The following is an 18,356-nucleotide window of genomic DNA, read 5'->3' on the forward strand; positions in this document are numbered from 1 at the left end:
TTGCTACACTAACAAATCCTTAACCCTCCTCTGCCATAGACCGAAATTCCCAAATCCATCGAACTTGACTATGTCGAACTTCGTAGAAGAAATCCCAAACCAGAACCTAACGCTCTAATACCAATTGTTGTAATTCCTACAACAATTCCGAATGAAGAAATTAGAGAAAACAAAAGAAAAACACACAGATTTAACGCGGTTCGACAGAATGCCTACATCCACGGGAACAGGGTTGAAGATTTTCACTACTCCAAAAATTAGGGTTACAAGAAAGGGTATTTATATTAACCTTCAGGAAAAATTCCAAAAATACCCCTGACGCTCCCTAAGTGGAACGGAGCGGAACGACGACATTTGCCCCTTCTTTTCCATATATGTCTTTCACTCAATATGAGCCACATACTACAACAAGTAGATTATGGAGTAATTCTAGGGATTGAATATGAGTAAATCATGGAATAATTCTAGGGATCGAATAGTTATATATTAGACCTTTTTTCCTTAATAGTTGTAAGGATCCTGTATTTATATCCTATATAACTTTTCTGTTCTAATCAAGTGAGAAATCATATTCTTCTCTTTTCGTCTCTTCCACTCATACTGCCTGGAAGGATATTCTAATCCTTTCCTAGAATTTTTTTTTTTTTTTGGCCTTCATTGCCACCATGGTAGGGATTTTTGAAAAACCTCCTACTAGAACCAATGTTGAAAATGTCAGCAAGTATTGGCAAATTTTTGCCAAAACATCACATGTTGGAAGGGCCTAACACGAAATGCGGTATGGAAATCTCATTGCTCTAATTTTTCGGATATTTCATCATTGAATCAGCAATATTCCAATATTTCCCCAATTTTTTTTGTGGACACCAATTAAATGCATCATATTTTCCTCTAAAACTTCCAATGTGGGATTGCTCCTTCTTAAACTCTTAAAAAATTCATTGAAGCTCACCCACAAGGCTACAAATTCATTGAAGGCCACGGGTTGAATCCTAGTGCTTAGGCATGGGATGGGATTCCACTAACCACCACGGGACCAAAGGCCTTTCAAATTTACATTTGCACATTTAACTATACATATATAAATTAAAATAGAATTATTATAAATGAGTTCATTTTAATTATATTATTATATTTTTGTATAATTAAATAAAAGATAGATATAAATTTATAGATAAAATTATGAATATTTTCAAATACAAAAATTTATTATATATAACATCATTTTTTTATATCCTTTAATATATCCAAATTAAATATATTATAATTTTAATATTTATGTGCTTTCAAATTTTGTGTATTATTACAAAATTTCACAAAATATATTAAAGATATATTATTTAAATAAAAAAAACAATTTGAATAAGTATATTATTTCTTAAAGTTTTCTACTTATTTTTACGAGTTTTCATCAATTTTTTTACATTGATATTTTTTGTCAAAATTTCCAAAATTTCTATAGATATTTCTCAATATATCCAGTTATATCCATAAAATCCAAGTAGAAATTGACATTTTCATCCTTGATTGAAACAACCCAATAGCCTAGATCCATCACCCATTATGATAATCCAGCCCTTTGTATTACTCTTGAGAAACAAACGGTAGGAATTTTCTTGCATGGTCACAAGCTGTGCAACTTTTCCTTAAGAGTAAAGGCAAGATGGGTACTTGCGTGGTACTATTAAGGAACCAAAAATCTTGAATCCTTCTTCCAAATAATGGGAAGCTGAAAATTCCCAGGTCACCTCATGCTTGATCAACCCTATGCAACCTAAGATCAACAAACCTTTTCTATTCTTTCTACTACCAAAGAGGTTCGGGATGTGGCATCTCGAACATATTCCAAGAAAGGAAATGTTGTTCATATATTTGAGTTGAGGACAACAATTCACAATACAAAGCAGGGAGATCTTAGTATGACTACCTACTACAACACTATGGCAGTTATATGGCAAGAATTGAATCTGTATCACTGCCCTAGAGAATGCAGTGATGCTTGCAAAGATGTTGGAATAAGACCTAGTATTTGGATTTTTAACAAGGCTCAATCCTAAGTTTGATGAGATTAGAGGTTAAATATTTGGTAAGAAACCTTTTCCATCTTTAGAGGAAACTTTCTGTTATGTGAGTGAAGATTACAGGGCTGTGATGATGAAGCCTATTCACAAGAAAGCTCAGCATGTAAAATAGTTTAAGAGAGTTCTAACTCTCCTAATACTGGTTAGATCAGACAAAAAAACCTAGAAAAAAAGATACTAGGTGGAGTGACTACTGCAACAAATCAAGACAAACAAGAGAAACATGCTGTAAACTACATAGAAAACCTTCTTCTCTGAGTAACAAAGGAGGCGGGCAACCTTAAGAAAGCCAATCGAAGTGTGATCATCAAGAATTCTGAACCCACAAATGGGGCACCATGTGAGACAACTCAATGCTCAAATAATGCCCCTTTCACCAAAAGTTAATTGAAGGCCTTGCACCAAATTTTGGGACAGAGTGGGAACTTAAATGCTAGTAATTTTGCTTAATCAAGTAAATACCTATACAACTTTAAGTGTCTTTGATAATGTCTCATCTAATTCTTAGGTCATTGATTAGGGGCAACTGATCACACGAATAGTGATTCACATGCATTTATAAACTATATTCTATGTTCAGGCCAAGATAAAGTCAAGGTTGCCAACAGCTCTTTTATTCCCACTCTTGGGAAGGGTTCAATATCTCTATCTTCCTCCTTGACACTACCATCTCTTCATGTGCCAAATGTTGCTTGTAATTTGTTATCCATTAATGAAGTTACAAAAGAACAAATTGTTCTATAAGTTTCTTTCTCACTCAATGTGTTCTTCAGAACCTTACTATAGGGAAGAGGATCAGCAATGCTAAAGAGAGAGAAGGGTTGTATTACCTACATTTTGAAGTGCACAAAAGTGCTCAAGCTCATGTCACTAAGGCACTCAGGAACAAAGAGCAGATTTGGTTGTTGCACTATTGTTTAGGACATCCAAACTTTGTTTCCCTCGAATTTTTATATCCCCAAGTGTTTTTTGTTCTAGACCCTTCTAAATTCTAGTGTGAAATTTATGAGTTATCTAAGAGTCGTCATGCTCCATTGCTTGTGCAAAATAAAAAAGAAAATCTAAAATATCGTCTTCTATCATTCATAGCTGTGTGCAAGGATCAACTTATGTTACTTCTTTGAGTTTTAGATGGTTCATAAGCTTCATTGGTGATTGTACTCACATAACTTGGGATTTACCTTCTCAAAGAGAAATTTGAAGTTGCCACATTTTTCAAATCATTCTTCGAAATATTCAAAATCAGTTTCATACAAAATTTGAAGTTTTTTTAGATAGACAGTGGGAAAAAATAATTTTTTGATAAGTGCAGATAGTGGGAAAAAATTTGGTAACAATATTTTGGGATCTTATCTTCTTGAAAATGGAATTGTTAACTATTCCTCACATTTTGACACACCTTAACAAAATGGAGCAGTGGAGAAAAAAAAAAAACAAACATTTACTTTAAGTCACTAGAGCCTTAAGGCTTACCCATAATGTCCCTAAATTTAATAGAGTGGTGTTGTCTTAACCACTACCTATTTAATAAATTGCATGCCCTCCAAGAGTCTAAACTCCAAAACTCCTATCCAAGTTCTAAGAACACTCTTTCCCAATGTTAATATCTTAGGTCCCTACCTTTTGAAGTTTTTAGGTGTGCAGCCTTTGTTCATCTTCCAAGTAGGGTATGATCTAAATTAGATCTAGAGCCATTAAGTGCATATTTTTGGGTGGCTTACCTACAAAAAGGATCCAATGTCGAAGGATCTAAATTAGATCTAGATCAAGGATGAGATATTGCACCTTCGCAAGAGGCAATCTTATTACATGGAGAAATAAGAAATAGACGATTGTGGCAAGATCCAATGTCAAAGCTAAATTTTGGGCTATGGCTTAAGGAATATGTGAAGTCTTATGGATTAGAGGATTGCTTAAAGAGTTTAAATTAGAGCCTAAAGTACCAATGAAGATTTATTGTGCTATACATAATCTGGTTTAGATTACACCAAACATGTTGAAGTGGATAGACACTTCATCAAAGAAAAAACTAAGAGTGAACAGATTTTCACACCTTTTGTAACAACCAAGCAATACCTGGCAAATATCTTTAGAAAAGGAATATCAACAATCACATTTGAATCTATAGTTGGCAAAACGGGAATGCACAACCTCTATGCATCAGCTTGAGGGGGGATGCAACATAGAATTTTGTTTAGTCAATATTTTGTGTATATTTGGTAAGAAGCAGACCATGGAGAAATTCTACAGATAGAATAGTTTGTATTTGAGACATTTTTTTCCTTAATAGTCATACAGATCATGTATTTTTAACATTTATGGTCTAATCCAGTGAGAAATCATTTTCTTCTCTTTTTCTTTCTTCCACTTGCACAGCCAAAATGTAGAATGTTCGCAAAAGAGGGATTTTAAAGGATAAGTGGCAAAAAAAAATAATAAGATATAATAATATGACATTTACAATAATAAGAGAATTATATTAGAATACTTCTATATTATCAGAGGTATAGTGGAAGCCACTGGTACGTCCGTCCTTTAAAACTTTTGAAATTTTCACTGACAATTTCCTTCCATTTGTTAGCCCATATGCATTTGTAGCAAATAGGGAAAAACCTCCAAAGGTTGACCTTCAAATACCAGTCTAAAATTTTACCACCCATGTTGTCATTCTTTTTCCCTAACAGGAATCCACTCCAATAATGAAGCCATCTTAAATGTCAACATAAGCAAACCCTAAGTGATATGGGCCCACTCTTCCACTCTACATTTAAATACATTGTTTGTAGATGATATCCATAACATACTTCTAATACAAGAATGAATTATAAGTGCATGGACAGAGTAAATGAGTCTAATAATGGGCCAGGCCCTGACATCTACAAACCTCAATATGGAATCTAAAACAAATAAGTATTTGAAGAAGAAGCAAGTGCATGGACAAAGTGCATCAGAGCCTACTGATAAGCTAAGCCCTAACATCTACAAACCTCAATATAGAATCTAAAACAAAGAAGCATGTAAAGAAAAAGTGAGATAAATAAATAAGAAGAGAAAATAAATATTAGAGTCTAAAATATACCTTGATAGCTGAACAATGCTTCACAATTAAGAAGAAAAGGATGCTCACCTATTTTCAACAGTTTTCTTGAAGAACCTCTCGACATCATCCACATCATAAGCAATAAGTGACCAACATGGTTCCCCTGTATGAGCAGCATATGTAAAACAGTAACAAGAATTCAAATAACTGCCTAGTGTTCAGCTTAAAAAACTACAAAAGACCTGAAACTCCCTAGTAAACTAAGCATACAATTATGATCTAATGCCAAATAAGATCTGAAGAAAAAAACAAAGGATTTTAAAGCAACAATTGACACCTTACAAATTGAGTCAGGTTGATCTAACCATACCCGTACATATAAATATTATCCCAAAAAGCTAAGGAATTTCAAGAAAAAGGACTCATGTATTTTCATGTATTAGAGATTTTAAAACAATTTAGAAAAAAACAGAACGTCTTTAGCAAAAATAGAAAGAAAAAATAATTGGAGGATAGCCCCTCGTTGCCTGTTTTGGATTCTCTGGTAGGAGAGGAATCGAAGATACTTTGATGGAATTCAACGCTCAAATCAAAGCCCTAAAGGACTTCCTTAGTTGTACCCTTTTCCTTTGGCCTCACCAACATATTCAAGATGGTCCCGTTTCCTTGTTAGATTTTATTGATTGGTTGAGTGATAGAGAGAGGGTGTTTTGTGTGCTTTTTGAGGTGTTTCTATTTTTGTTTTGGCTTCCTTTGTATACCTCTCGTGTACCTAGGGTGTGCCCCCCCTCTTTGATTGGCATCTTTTATATATTCTTGTTTACCTATCAAAAAAAAATCCTAGAAAGAATGACCAGATCCTAATATCAGAGTCTGTAGACTACAATATAGTTGCAACTAAAGTAGGTTCAGCCAGATTCAAATAAATATTAACCCAAACAATATATATGGATTTCTAAATAGCTTGGGATGGAATTTTCAGCAAGGATAACTGAACTTCAGAGAGTAGATTAGCTTCAGAATAGGATTATAGAAAGAGAAGGTTAGCGAAGGGCCCCACATGACCACATACGATGAATTAATGGAAAATTAATATTTGGAGATTTCCTACGTCCATAGTAAATGGAACCTGTGAATGATTTCAAATAGATGTTTCCTGCCTGGGAAAGGAATCCCTTCCCATTATGCAAGTCCCATAAGGTGTAGCTTCCACAGATGCAGGCACTAAAATAAATAAATCATTTTAATTGAGTGGGACTTGTGACTATATCTTGACCAGTACATAAAATTTTATATACAAACATGCATGTAAAAGGGGCACAACCAACCATATACAAGGGATGCGTACAAGGATTGCCCAAAAAGGAAAAAGAAAAAAATACTTGTTACTTGTCTAGAACAAGACTAAATATAAACTAAGTCTACAAAGAATTGTCTTCATCTTCTACCAATCTGCAGGACCACTCAAACAAAGAGTTGTTAAAAATATATTTCAGCCACAATTTTGACCAGTCCTAGTCATCCAAGATTCTTCTATGATACACCAAGCTAAGCATCTTGCGGTTGTATTCCATATTTGCCTCTTCCCTCACAAAAAGAATTTCCCTGCTAACTGATTAATAAGTCCCTAATTGACAGAGAAAGCACCCAAGGAATACCAATAAACAAGTGGGGCTCAATTCCACACTTTCCTGTTAAATTTCAAGAACATAGTTTACCTGCCAACTAAGTACTATGTCCTTAATTGACTCAAGAGGCGAAAAGAAAAAGGATACCATATGTTGAAAACAATAAAACCACAAACTTTGGGTCATCCCACAACTGATAAATAACTGATTGGCCGATTTGTTCTCCTGCATATACAAACAACACCAATTAACAAAATGTCCTACCGTCTTACCTAAGCTGGTCCAAAATAAGAATCTGCTAGCAAACTGCTTTCAGAACAAAGAAACTAACCTTGGGAAAGGCAAATGATCCCCAAACCCTTCTATGAATCAAATAAATATTATGGTTTTACCTGATTACCTTACAGTACGATTTCACATTAAATCTTTCTTTTTTAGATGATTTTCACACTATCTCATCCTCCTTGCCCACATGCTTAATCAATTCCAGATACAAGATAAGAATGATCCAACCTGTTCCAACTCTTAATCACATAACCTTCTGATGAATCTTGCACTCCGGTGGCCCCAACACCTTCCATATAGCAATATCTGCCACTACAGCTTCTCTATCTATTGTAATGAAGAAAAGATTTGGGAAACAGTCACTAAAGGGAGATTATTAGTAGATGTGTCCAAGACTAGTGCAGCACACCTGTGCACAAGGGATTGTTCATGTAGTCCATGTAGTGCACCAAAATTAGACACTAAAAGCCACAGATTGCAAAACAACATCATAACTTCTGATTCATTTCTTTGCCATGTACAAATCTCAATGCATTTCATGTACCCATTTTAGCTCCACCAATAAAAGTTCTCCTCCTGCAGTATTCCTTGGGTTTTCCACTCATAACCTCCTTAAATTCCAGCTTAATGAGTTCTCATCATCCAACTTGAGGTACATATGCAATAATAGCATCATTATCCATCCTTTTCTCCTCCCCTGCTTCTTTCTTGCTTAAGTGATCATAAGAGCTGATTTGAAAGAGTAGCCGTATTAATGTCCTAGTATTATGTCGTGTCAACACAAGTACTTATGGTAAACTCAAGAGTCCATGTAACAAAATCTACTGAGAAAATCATTATACATGACAAATGATTTTAAGAACTTCTGAACTATACTAACATGTAAATAGAATATCAGTCTCTTGTAACATTATTTACCAGAAGGACGGTGAGTATTAAGACCACCAGAAGGTACTAAGATTTCAAAACGACCCTTCAAAGGCTTCACGACTTTCTGCAAAAGCTCATGCCGTTCCTTCAAGGTTTGGTGAATGACACTAGTATCTCCAACATAAAGAATGTCGAAAGCAACATCTGCCCAATTACATGTCAAGGCAAGCATAATCAATTATAACCAATTCCTTCCATGTCTGCTTTCCAACCATATGGACTTGGAACTTAAAATCTCTTTTCCATCAAACCAATTGCAGCACCTCAAATGTTGAAATCTGAGCATTGACTTCCACTCAAGTCAGACACCAAAAAAAAGGATACAGCACAACTGCATAACAAAGAAGTATAAATTAAATTTTACAATTATAGCTCCTCAAATGAGAATAACAAATAGCAAATATTTCACAGGAGAGAACCTGCCGATCACTGTCAAGCCCCTCCTTTGCTGCCTTTGCTGTAAGGAGAAAATTATTCCATAAATTAAAATGCTACAAGAATTTATGACAGATAGATGACAAAAGAAAACATAACATATCAGATTGGAAAGTATTATAAACCTATTTCCTGATTTGAACCAAACTCAGCAAAACGATTCAGCGATATGTCCCATACCAACATTTCACCATCAAGTATACACCTAAATAACATTACAAGGGGAAAAGTTAAAAAGAATGTGTAAAGTGCTTCAACTTGCAGATCATCTGCATGCAAACATGTCAGTAAGTAAACAAACATTGTAGTACAGATACCAATCCTGTGCATGTAAGCATATGTACTGTTTTTGTTTTTGTTTTTTTTTTTTTTCAGGGGGGTGGAGGGGAGAAATACAAACATTATAAAAAAGAAAAGCATAGAATAAACCAATATACCTAATAACACCTCTAAACTAGAGGACTCCATCTGCCAGAAATTCAACCCCCTTTCTGGCACATGCGGGAAGGGCGATGATTGTGGATTGATTAGTGGTGGCCCCTGAAAACCTCTAAAATAGAGCCCCCTTGCCCAGGAATACAGATCCCTTCTGTCCATATTCACTTATACAAATGTTCTGTAAGCATTATTCCTAAGTGGGAAAGTGTAGAGAGGAACATTTCATTTTTTGAGGATCATTTCAGTTTCCATTTTCTGTTTCCGGTTTCAGTTTTTTTTTTTTTTCTTTTTTTGGTAGGCACAATTTGTTTTTATAGTCCTTAAAGACCCAAAAAATGTTGCAGTTATTTAACTTTGGTTGTGATGTGGAGTTGTTTTGAAGGAGGATCAATGTCTCACCTTAGGATTTCCTGATTGAACTGAGGAACTCAATTTCAGTTAGCTTATTGGAAACCTCAATTTGACTGGAAAGAAGCTCAAAGGGTAATAAGGAGAATTACCCAATTGTAGGCTCCCAAAGGGTTCTATACCCATCTTTTACACACTGAGCACACTACAATTTAGTCTTATACTGCTAAGTTAATTCTGAATATTTGGGAAAAAAACCTCATAAGTTGTTGTGTAGAGTTTTAGGAGGAAAATAAGTTATTGCTCGTGTTCAAACTAATTGTCGAGGTCTCTTAAGGCAAAAGTTGAGGTTCTCATCCAAATGGGAGAATCCTTAGCAAGCGGCATGGTATCTACTGTGTATTCCTTCAGCGCTTGGTAGTAGGTCCCCAAGGATGCTTCATCGCCTGATGCCTTTAGGCCAACAAGTCTAAGAGTCACAAGTTGAAGGCCATTACATAAGCCAAGATTGAATGGTTGCATTGATTACCTATATAAAATAAATAAATATATATACATATATATAAAGAGGTTCAAGAGATGTTGAAGATTATTACAACAGTTGAAGATTCTTGAAGATTATTACAGTTGTAATATACAGCTGTAGAGGATATATAGCTATAAATTGTAATTTACAGTAGTGTAAGTTATACAGCCGTGCATACAACTGTATATATAGTTGTGTGTATATTTGCATATATAATCTCTGATTTGTAGGGATCTTTCCTTATTCTTTCTTTTCTGATGTTGTATTTATATTTCCTTGGTTGTATACTTTTAAAATAGGAATGAGAAATACATTTTTTCTCAACATGGTATCAAAGCCAAATTAGGCTTTTTAGGGTTTCTATTTTTTTTTTCAGCCTTCATCACTGATTTTCCGGCCTTCATTACTGGGTTTTTTCTTTAAAAACCTGCAAAATCTGGTTTTTTAGTGGAACTTCTACTCTATTTTTTAATCTGAAAACAGAGCATTTCCTATTATGGCTTACATTTTTGCAATCCTTCCTCAACCTCTTATTTTATTTCTTCCACTTCTGTCCAAAAGAAAAAAAAAATGTCTGAGGTTTCAAAATCTACCAATCAGCAAGTCTCTAATCCAATAACAACAAATGAAGTCATCAACACTACAACAAGAGAGTTGCAGAATATTCAACCAGGTTTATGTCTCAATGGCAAAAATTATTTGAAGTGGTCTCAGTTTGTTCAAACCTTCTTGAAAGGGAAGGGCAAACTAAGTCATCTTCTTAGGATGAGACCGAAACCAGATGATTTGAAGTTCATTGCATGGGATGAAGAAGACTCCATGGTGATGTCCTAGTTATGGAATTCAATGATGTTAGAAGTCAACAATACTTGCATGTTTTTTACAACAACAAAGAAAATTTGGGATTCCTGCAGGCAAACTATTCCAAAGTTCAAGATGTTGCACAAATCTATAAGATTAGGACAAAGATCTCATCTATTAAACAAGGCAACCGCTCGGTCACTGAACATGCTCATATGTTACAAAACCTATGGCAAGAGTTAGATCCTTATCAGTGAATTGAGATGAAGTGCAGCAATGATGCACAACCCTTCTTAAACGTTTTATGGAAAAAGAGAGGATTTACAACTTTCTTGCCGAATTGAACGTTGATTTTGATCCTATTCGAGTGCAAGTGTTAGGAAATGAAGAAGTTCCTTCACTTAATGAAACAATTGCCATAATTCCTAGAGAAGAAGGGTGAAGAAGAGTTATGATGGAGCCTTAACCAACAGATGGTTCAACCTTAGTTACAAAATATGCAAATCCCAGAGCTGTGAAATCAAACCAGCAACAGTCGAATACCTATTCTAGTGGAGTAGGAGGAAATAATGGGCAATCAAAAGGATCAAGATCCGGTAATAAAGACCCTCTATGGTGTACCTACTATAAGAAGCCATGACACAACAAGGAGAGGTGCTGGAAATTCCATTGTAAGCCCTCAAATACTCAAAATACTTCTTGGACAACAAAGAGTAATCAAGGACGAGGGCAAGGACAAGCACATTTGACCTCAACACAATCAGGAGAACGAGAATTCTCTCCGGAGCGATCTGAGTTCAATACATAAGAGATTGAGAAGTTGAGATATTTTATGGGGACATTAGAGAAATCTATGAGTGGTGTAGGTACTTATTCTTTGGCTTTTTCAAGTAATTCTCAGCCTTATGCATTTAATGTGTCGATCTCAAAAGAAACTTGGGTAGTGGATTTCAAGGCTACAAAGCATATGGCCCAATCCTAGTAATAAGAAAATTGTTATTGCTGGGAAATATGGTCCCAATAATTGGTGCATGGTCCTGAATTTGAATTTTGCCACTGATTATACCCTAAATTTACTTAGTGTTGGTTGTTATAGGGTTCAACACCCCGATGTTTGGTTCTTCATAGAGAGTCCTAAGGGCTTGGCCAAGGAAGGTTCCTCGATTATAAATAAATAACTGTTATTGCTAGTGGAACATTGGTTACAATTGCTGGTTGAGGGAATGTAGTTACAAATCAGACCCTTGTTTTAAAAAATGTTCTACATGTGCCAAAACTATCTACCCATCTAGTTTCAATTCACAAGCTTACAAAGGATTTGAACTTTATGATGACCTTTTCTTCCGCACTTTGTAAATTCCAAGACCAAAGTATGGGGACAATGATTAGACTTGCTAAGAAGAGGAATAAGCTCTACTTTTTTGAGGAACTTGATGGGCGAAATACACCAAGGGTCCTACCCTTCAAATAAAAATAGAATACAGTTATATCACTTTCGTCTAGGTCATCCTTCTTTTAGTATTCTTAAAGTAATGTTTCCTAGTTTGTTTAAAGGATTTGATTTGGGTTAATTTCATTGTGATGTTTATGAACTTGCAAAACATAAGTGTGTTTCTTTTCCAATAAGTAATACAAGAGCTTCAATGCCTTTTCCTCTTATTCACAATGATATTTGGGGACCTTCTACGGTTCATAATATCTCTGGGGCTTGTTGGTTTGTCTCATCTATTGATGATTGTACTCAAAGTGTCCTAGGTTTTTCTCTTAAAACAAAAACCAGATGTCCATTCCACCTTTCAAAAAAATTTTCCTCATGGTGAAAAATCAATTTAGGGTTGAGATAAAAAGAGTTTGATCTAATAATGTTAAGGATTATTTTAATCAAGTATTGTCACCATTCTTCAAAGAAAAAGGAGTCAATCATGAGTCTTCATGCATTAACACACCATAACAAAATGGTGTGGCAGAACGAAAAAATGGTCATCTTCTAGTTGTTACCCAAGCTTTTCTTTTCCAAAAAAAAATCTTCCAAAAAATTTGTTGAATATAATGTATTTATAGTGTATAACCTTTCCTTGTTAATATAGGACACATATATGGTAGAACACATGTATGGTAGTTAGGACTCTTAGCCTTGTATATATATATATTACTCAATTGTAAGTAGATCGTTACATTAATGAGAATTAAGGTCTTTCTTCTTTCTCTCTCTCTCAACATGGTATCAGAGCCAAGGAAGAAAACCTAATTCTTTCCTGTTTCCCGTGTCATCAACTCCGGGAAACCTTCCGGTGACCGTGTTTCATTCCGGTCACCTTCCCCATCACCCAATACTTTCCGGTCAGTTGGATCGTCGACAAAAACCACTCACCGCCGGCGAACTTTTCCGGCGATCTTTCCGGCGATCTTTCCCGGCGACGTATTTTTCCGACACCGACCATACCAGAAGGAGCGCTTGGAGGAGATCTACAACTTTTGTGAAGGCACCGGCACCAAAATCTCATCCACGCGCCGTCCACGCGCAAATTTCCGGCCGGCGGCTGCATCTCACGCGCCGGCGCGTGAGGGCACGTGAGGCCTTTTCCGACGACGCGCCTCCTCCTCCAGCTTCGCCTGACGCCGACCAGCCTCCCTACCTCCCTGGTTCTCCCATCCGAGCCCTGCACGTACCTCTTTTGGGGATTTTTGTCTCCGCCGGCCCTCCAAACAATCTTTCCAGCAAAGCTCCGACTACTTTTTCTCCACTCCAATCCCTGCGCGTGCCTTGGGAAGTGTTCTTCTACCTTTCTGGTGGTACCACGCCGCGATCTGAGGTCGTCTCCCTTTTTCGGTGGTGCCACGCCGCAATCTGAAGTCGTATTAGGGCTCTCTTCGATCCAAACATACTTCATTCTCCAGATAAGTAGATATGACTACTAAAAATTCCATTTTTTCCGCTGTTATATCTGGATCTCCTATGATTACTTCGGAGAAATTGGTTGGCAGTGACAATTATCTTTCCTGGTCTGCCTCTGTTGAACTTTGGTTTATGGGTCAAGGATATGAGGATCACTTGATTACACAGGAGGCAAATATCCCTGAGGTTGACCGTGTACAGTGGAGGAAGATAGATGCACAGTTATATAGTGTATTATGGCAATCAGTTGATCCCAAGATTCTTCTTCATCTTCGGGCCTACAAAACTTGTTTTAAATTTTGGACTCAGGCCAAAGGATTATATACGAATGATATCCAGCGTCTTTATAAGGTGGCTTCTGCTATTGTCCATCTCAGCCAACAGGACTTGGATCTATCTACTTATATTGGCCAGATTGCCTCTCTTAAGGAGGAGTTCTTGACTGTGATGCCTCTTACTCCTGATGTTGGGGCTCAACAAACACAGCTTGACAAGTTCTTCATGGTTCTTACTCTTATTGGCCTCCGTCCGGATCTTGAGCCTGTCCGCGATCAGATTCTTGGTAGTTCATCAGTTCCGTCCTTGGATGATGTGTTTGCTCGCCTCCTCCGTATCTCCTCCACTCAGACTTTGCCATTTGATAGCTCTTCAGATTCTTCTGTGTTAGTTTCTCAAACTAACTCTCGAGGAGGCCGCAGTGGTACCCGAGGTAGAGGTTAACATCCTCATTGCACCTATTGCAATAAACTTGGCCACACTCGCGATCGTTGCTATCAGTTACATGGACGACCTCCTCGCACTGCCCATGTGGCCCAGTCCTCTGATTCTCCACTGCCTCAGCCTCCGAGTTCTTCCGCATCTCAGGCTTCTGTTGCCTCTGTTGCCCAGCCTGGTAATGCCTCTGCCTGCCTTACCCACACATCTTCTCTTAGACCCTGGATTCTAGATTCTGGAGCTTCTGATCACTTATCTGGTAATAAGGATCTTTTCTCCTTTATTACTACTACCTCTGCTTTACCTACTGTTACCTTAGCTAATGGTTCTCAAACTGTGGCTAAAGGTATTGGTTTGGCCCTTCCTCTGCCTTCTCTACCTCTCACTTCTGTCCTTTATACTCCTGAATGTCCTTTTAATCTTATTTCCATCAGCAAAATCACTCGTACTCTTAATTGCTCTATTACCTTTTCTGATAAATTTGTGACCTTGCAGGACCGAAGTACGGGGAAGACGATTGGCATAAGACGTGAGTCTCAAGGCCTCTATCACCTCACCTCGGATTCATCTCCTGCAGTTTGCATTTCCACTGATGCTCCTCTCCTCATTCACAATCGTCTGGGCCACCCTAGTCTCTCCAAGTTCCAGAAGATGGTCCCTCGTTTTTCCACTTTATCGTCGCTTCCGTGTGAGTCATGTCAGCTTGGGAAACATACTCGTGTCTCGTTCCCAAAGCGTTTGAATAATCGGGCAAAGTCTCCTTTTGAGCTTGTCCACACTGATGTTTGGGGTCCTTGTCAGACTGCGTCTACTTTAGGATTTCAGTATTTTGTCACTTTCATTGATGACTATTCTCGATGTACTTGGTTATTTTTAATGAAAAATCGAGCTGAGTTATTCTCTATTTTCCAGAAATTTTATGCTGAAATCCAAACCCAGTTCAATATTTCTATTCGTGTGTTACGTAGTGACAATGCCAGGGAATATTTTTCAGCCCCATTTACTTCGTTTATGTCACATCATGGGATTCTTCATCAGTCTTCTTGTGCTCATACTCCTCAACAAAATGGGGTGGCTAAACGCAAGAATCGACATCTTGTTGAGACAGCTCGTACTCTCCTCCTCCATAGTAATGTTCCTTTTCGTTTTTGGGGAGACGTTGTTCTTACCGCTTGTTATTTGATTAATCATATGCCCTCCTCTGTCTTACATGATCAGATTCTTCACTCCCTTCTCTTCCCTGACCAACCACTTTATTTCCTTCCTCCTCGTGTCTTTGGTTGTACTTGCTTTGTTCATATTCTCACTCCTGGACAGGACAAGCTTTCCGCCAAAGCCATGAAGTGTCTCTTCTTGGGATACTCCAGACTTCAGAAGGGTTATCGTTGTTATTCCCTTGAGACTCATCGATACTTTATCTCCGCTGATGTCACCTTCTTTGAGGACTCACCATTCTTTTCCACCACTTCTGAGTCTCTTCCTGTTTCTGAAGTCTTGCCTATTCCCATTGTCTCACCACCTGATGCTATGCCTCCTCGACCACTTCAGGTTTATCATCGTCGCCCTCGTGTCGTTGCTCCTCTCCCTTTTGCTGAGGCACCTGTTGACTCACTTCCTATCCCTTCGGCTTCACCTACCCCGACTCTGCCTTCTCCTAATGACTTACCCATTGCTGTTCGGAAAGGTACTCGCTCTACTCGTAATCCTCATCCCATTTACAATTTTTTGAGTTATCATCGATTATCTTCACCCTATTTTGCTTTTGTTTCTGCTATATCCTCTGTTTCTCTTCCAAAGAGCACCCATGAAGCTCTTTCCCATCCAGGCTGGCGACAGGCAATGGTGGATGAAATGGCTGCTCTGCACTCTAATGGCACTTGGGATCTTGTTGTTTTACCCTCGGGTAAATCTACCGTTGGCTGTCGTTGGGTCTACGTAGTTAAGGTTGGTCCTGATGGTCAGGTTGATCGCCTTAAGGCCCGCTTAGTTGCTAAAGGTTATACTCAGGTTTATGGTTCTGATTATGGTGACACATTCTCTCCGGTTGCCAAGATTGCTTCTGTCCGTCTGCTTCTCTCCATGGCTGCCATGTGTTCTTGGCCTCTTTATCAATTGGATATTAAAAATGTCTTCCTTCATGGTGATCTTGCCGAGGAAGTTTATATGGAGCAACCTCCTGGTTTTGTTGCTCAGGGGGAGTCTGGTTTAGTATGCAGGTTACGCCGTTCTCTATATGGCTTGAAACAATCTCCTCGAGCATGGTTTGGCCGTTTTAGTTCTGTTGTTCAAGAGTTTGGCATGCTTCGCAGTACAGCAGACCATTCAGTTTTCTATTATCATAACTCTTTGGGGCAGTGTATTTATCTGGTTGTTTATGTGGACGACATCGTCATTATAGGCAGTGATCAGGATGGTATTCAGAAACTAAAGCAACACCTTTTTACCCACTTTCAGACCAAAGACTTGGGGAAACTCAAGTATTTCTTGGGAATTGAGATAGCTCAATCCAGTTCTGCTGTGGTCCTTTCCCAAAGGAAGTATGCTTTAAACATCCTGGAAGAAACCGGTATGTTAGACTGTAAACCGGTAGACACACCTATGGATCCGAATGTCAAACTTGTACCAGGACATGGGGAGCCTTTAGGAGACCCCGGGAGATATCGACAGCTCGTAGGTAAATTGAACTATCTCACCATTACTCGTCCAGACATTTCTTTTCCTGTGAGTGTTGTTAGTCAATTCCTACAGTCACCATGTGATAGCCATTGGGATGCTGTAATCTGCATTCTTCGATATATCAAAAGTACACCAGGCCAAGGTGTGTTGTACGAGAACAGAGGTCATACTCAAGTTGTTGGTTACACAGATGCAGACTGGGCTGGCTCACCCACAGATAGACGTTCCACTTCAGGGTACTGTGTTTTTATTGGAGGTAATCTAATATCTTGGAAGAGTAAGAAACAAGATGTAATGGCCAGATCTAGTGCTGAAGCCGAGTATCAAGCTATGGCTTTGGCAACATGTGAACTCATATGGTTGAGACATCTTCTTCGAGAGTTGAGATTTGGAAAGGATGAACAGATGAAACTCATATGTGATAACCAAGCCGCATTACATATTGCATCCAATCCAGTCTTTCATGAAAGGACCAAACATATTGAAGTTGACTGTCATTTCATTAGAGAGAAGATCGCATCAGGATGAGTTGCTACAAGTTTTGTTAATTCAAATGATCAACTAGCTGACATCTTCACTAAATCTCTCAGAGGTCCTAGGATTAAATATATTTGTAACAAGTTTGGTGCATATGACGTATATGCTCCAGTTTGAGGGGGAGTGTTGAATATAATGTATTTATAGTGTATAACCTTTCCTTGTTAATATAGGACACATATATGGTAGGACACATGTATGGTAGTTAGGACTCTTAGCCTTGTATATATATATATTACTCAATTGTAAGTAGATCATTACATTAATGAGAATTAAGGTCTTTCTTCTTTCTCTCTCTCTCAACAAAATTATAGGGCAGAAGTTATCTAAACCACTACACATCTTATTAATAGACTACCTACTAGAGTTCTTGATTATAATAACCCCATGAAACTATTAGAAATTTTTTCCTGACTTCAAAACAACAAATCACCTGGTTCCTAAGGTCTTTAGGTGTGTATCCTTTGCTCATGTTCATTTGAAAGACTATATTTTATCCAAGGGCTCTTAAGTGTGTTTTTCTGAGATATTCTTATACATAGAAAGGTTATAAGTGTTATCATCCTCCAACAAAACGGTTCTTTGTCTCTGTAGATATAACATTCATTGAAACTGAAAACCAACTTTCCAAATCCTTATCTTCAAGGGGAGACATCATTCATGGAAGATAAGGATAGAGATTTGTTTTTGCTTGATCTTGCATCCTTCCCATCCTCAAAAAATCAAAATCCTTTGTCTTCACTATCATTCTTCGTTCCTGTTCTTTTACCAAATGAGTTAGATCCAAGTACTCCTGGTCCGACAGCAAAGGATAAACAGATTCAAAGTGCTACTTGCCAATTGCAAGTATATTCAAGGAGGAAGAAACCCCTTGTTCAACCAATGTAGGTTCATAATTCATAAAAAATCTCTGGTGTTGATAATGTTGAGGTAACTTCTAATTCAAAAGATTATGAAAGTAATGTGTCTGTTGTTTATGATTATGATCTTCCTATCTTAACCAGAAAGGGCGTTAGGAAGT

The 18,356-nt window shown here is 37.5% G+C and overlaps 1 protein-coding gene across 1 annotated transcript in view; it reads right to left on the reverse strand.

Annotated features, from left to right (window-relative positions):
- Positions 1 to 18,356, reverse strand: part of LOC117925422 (DNA ligase 4) — a 53,194-nt gene that overhangs the window by 18,130 nt on the left and 16,708 nt on the right. Inside the window, exons 8-12 of the mRNA XM_034844425.1 lie at positions 8,525 to 8,604; positions 8,384 to 8,421; positions 8,289 to 8,295; positions 7,953 to 8,108; positions 5,209 to 5,284 (exon numbers count right to left, since the gene is read on the reverse strand). Coding sequence (XP_034700316.1) covers positions 5,209 to 5,284; positions 7,953 to 8,108; positions 8,289 to 8,295; positions 8,384 to 8,421; positions 8,525 to 8,604 — 357 coding nt within the window. The remainder of the gene's footprint in view (positions 1 to 5,208; positions 5,285 to 7,952; positions 8,109 to 8,288; positions 8,296 to 8,383; positions 8,422 to 8,524; positions 8,605 to 18,356) is intronic.

The sequence above is a fragment of the Vitis riparia genome, chromosome 11 (genome assembly GCF_004353265.1).
Source record: "Vitis riparia cultivar Riparia Gloire de Montpellier isolate 1030 chromosome 11, EGFV_Vit.rip_1.0, whole genome shotgun sequence".
NCBI lineage: Eukaryota > Viridiplantae > Streptophyta > Magnoliopsida > Vitales > Vitaceae > Vitis > Vitis riparia.